This window comes from Olea europaea, chromosome 6 (assembly GCF_002742605.1).
Source record: "Olea europaea var. sylvestris chromosome 6, O_europaea_v1, whole genome shotgun sequence".
NCBI lineage: Eukaryota > Viridiplantae > Streptophyta > Magnoliopsida > Lamiales > Oleaceae > Olea > Olea europaea.
In genome coordinates this window covers 26750672-26752118 of record NC_036242.1, presented here as the reverse complement: position 1 = coordinate 26752118, position 1447 = coordinate 26750672, and the positions used below count along the sequence as shown (strand labels likewise).

Sequence of the window (1447 nt, the reverse complement as noted above, 5' to 3'; positions counted from 1 at the left end):
TTTATGCTAAGTTCCTTATGATCAGTCATCCAGTGAGCCAAACGTACCCTTATAGTTTAATGAAAGGACCGTTACTTGACTGGACATTCCTTTTCCATGTCAAAAGTAGAAACCCTGTTGAACTAGAGAAAAATCTATTTCTTAAACTTGTTTCCATGTCAACTCTCCTCGAATATTTTCAAAGGTGAAAGAAATATACGACTTTCTTAAGACTTTTTCCTCTTCAGAGATATAATTTCTAGTTTTTACCTGCAGCTCTTTAATTATTACGCGTTAACATTTGCCTGGTAAACCATCATAATAATCATCACATGAAATCTATTGTTGAGGTTTGAGGATTTTTGTAGATGTTGCATATCTGCTTGTTCATGTGTTGTTTCTCAGGCTATTATCTATCTTTCCTCATTGCTCCCATTTGAAATGTAAATATTAGGGTATTCCTGAGCCAGTGGAAGTTCCACCTACAGGTGGAAGTGCACCTATCAGCCAGGTTCCTAATTTGTCTGCTCAGCCTCAGCAAGCTTCACAACCAGGAATTGTTCCTTCAACTGGACCAAATGCAAATCCTCTAGATCTTTTTCCACAGGTTTATGATTTGTCATTGTTGTTGTCAATTCATTTCATTATGAATTTTTGGGTGACATGCATGAAAAATCTTTTGTAATAGGGTATTCCAAGCATTGGTTCAAATGCTGGAGGTGCGAACAACCTAGATTTTCTACGCAACAGTCCACAAGTACAGATCCAACTATGTCTCTAATAGTAAATTGAGAATCTTTTTGTTGTGACTGGAGTTGTAAAATATTTCGTTCTGTATTTGTTGCTTCAGTTCCAAGCCCTTCGAGCAATGGTGCAAGCCAACCCACAAATCTTGCAGGTTTGTTGCCTTCTATCTTTGCATCTATTCTCTCTGAACTCATTAGTTGTAAGTTTGTTGCAAAGTCCCATATCATTCTTGCTTTGGTGACAGCCCATGCTTCAGGAGCTAGGAAAGCAGAACCCTCACTTAGTGAGACTGATTCAAGAGCACCAGGCTGATTTCCTTCGCCTGATCAATGAGCCTGTTGAAGGCGGAGAAGGGTACCCTTTAGTTTGTTCTTTTATTTAGACATCTGGTGTATATTAGCCCAGTGAAAAGTTGTTATATTAATTTTCTGTTTTGATCTTGATGTGGTATCAGCAACATACTGGGGCAGCTTGCTGGAGCAGTTCCGCAGGCATTAACAGTGACGCCTGAGGAACGTGAAGCCATAGATCGTGTAAGTGCAAACATTCCTTCCACCTGATTTAATTTTGTGAAGATTTTATTTGGAATTGGCATTTCTACTAAGGCGTTTTATATGGTGAGGAGTAAGCCGTGATATTTAAACCATTTTTTTATTCAAATATTATAGAAAACACCATATTAAATTCGTACTGAACCATAAACCATCTAAAAGAGATCCAT

The 1447-nt window shown here is 38.0% G+C and overlaps 1 protein-coding gene across 1 annotated transcript; it reads left to right on the top strand.

The window, feature by feature from the left end:
* The first annotated feature begins 311 nt into the window (after positions 1–311).
* Positions 312–1286, top strand: LOC111395333 (ubiquitin receptor RAD23d-like). The gene is made up of 6 exons (XM_023021316.1): positions 312–329; positions 434–586; positions 668–736; positions 830–877; positions 971–1080; positions 1181–1286. Exons 1-6 carry the CDS (start codon positions 312–314, stop codon positions 1284–1286), a joined length of 504 nt encoding a protein of 167 aa, XP_022877084.1.
* The last annotated feature ends 161 nt before the right edge of the window (positions 1287–1447 follow it).

Excerpts from the sequence above, each read along its gene's own strand:
- LOC111395333 (XM_023021316.1), top strand. Across the intron at positions 587-667 it reads CTCTAGATCTTTTTCCACAG|GGTATTCCAAGCATTGGTTC; the intron begins GTTTATGATTTG and ends CTTTTGTAATAG. Across the intron at positions 878-970 it reads CCAACCCACAAATCTTGCAG|CCCATGCTTCAGGAGCTAGG; the intron begins GTTTGTTGCCTT and ends CTTTGGTGACAG.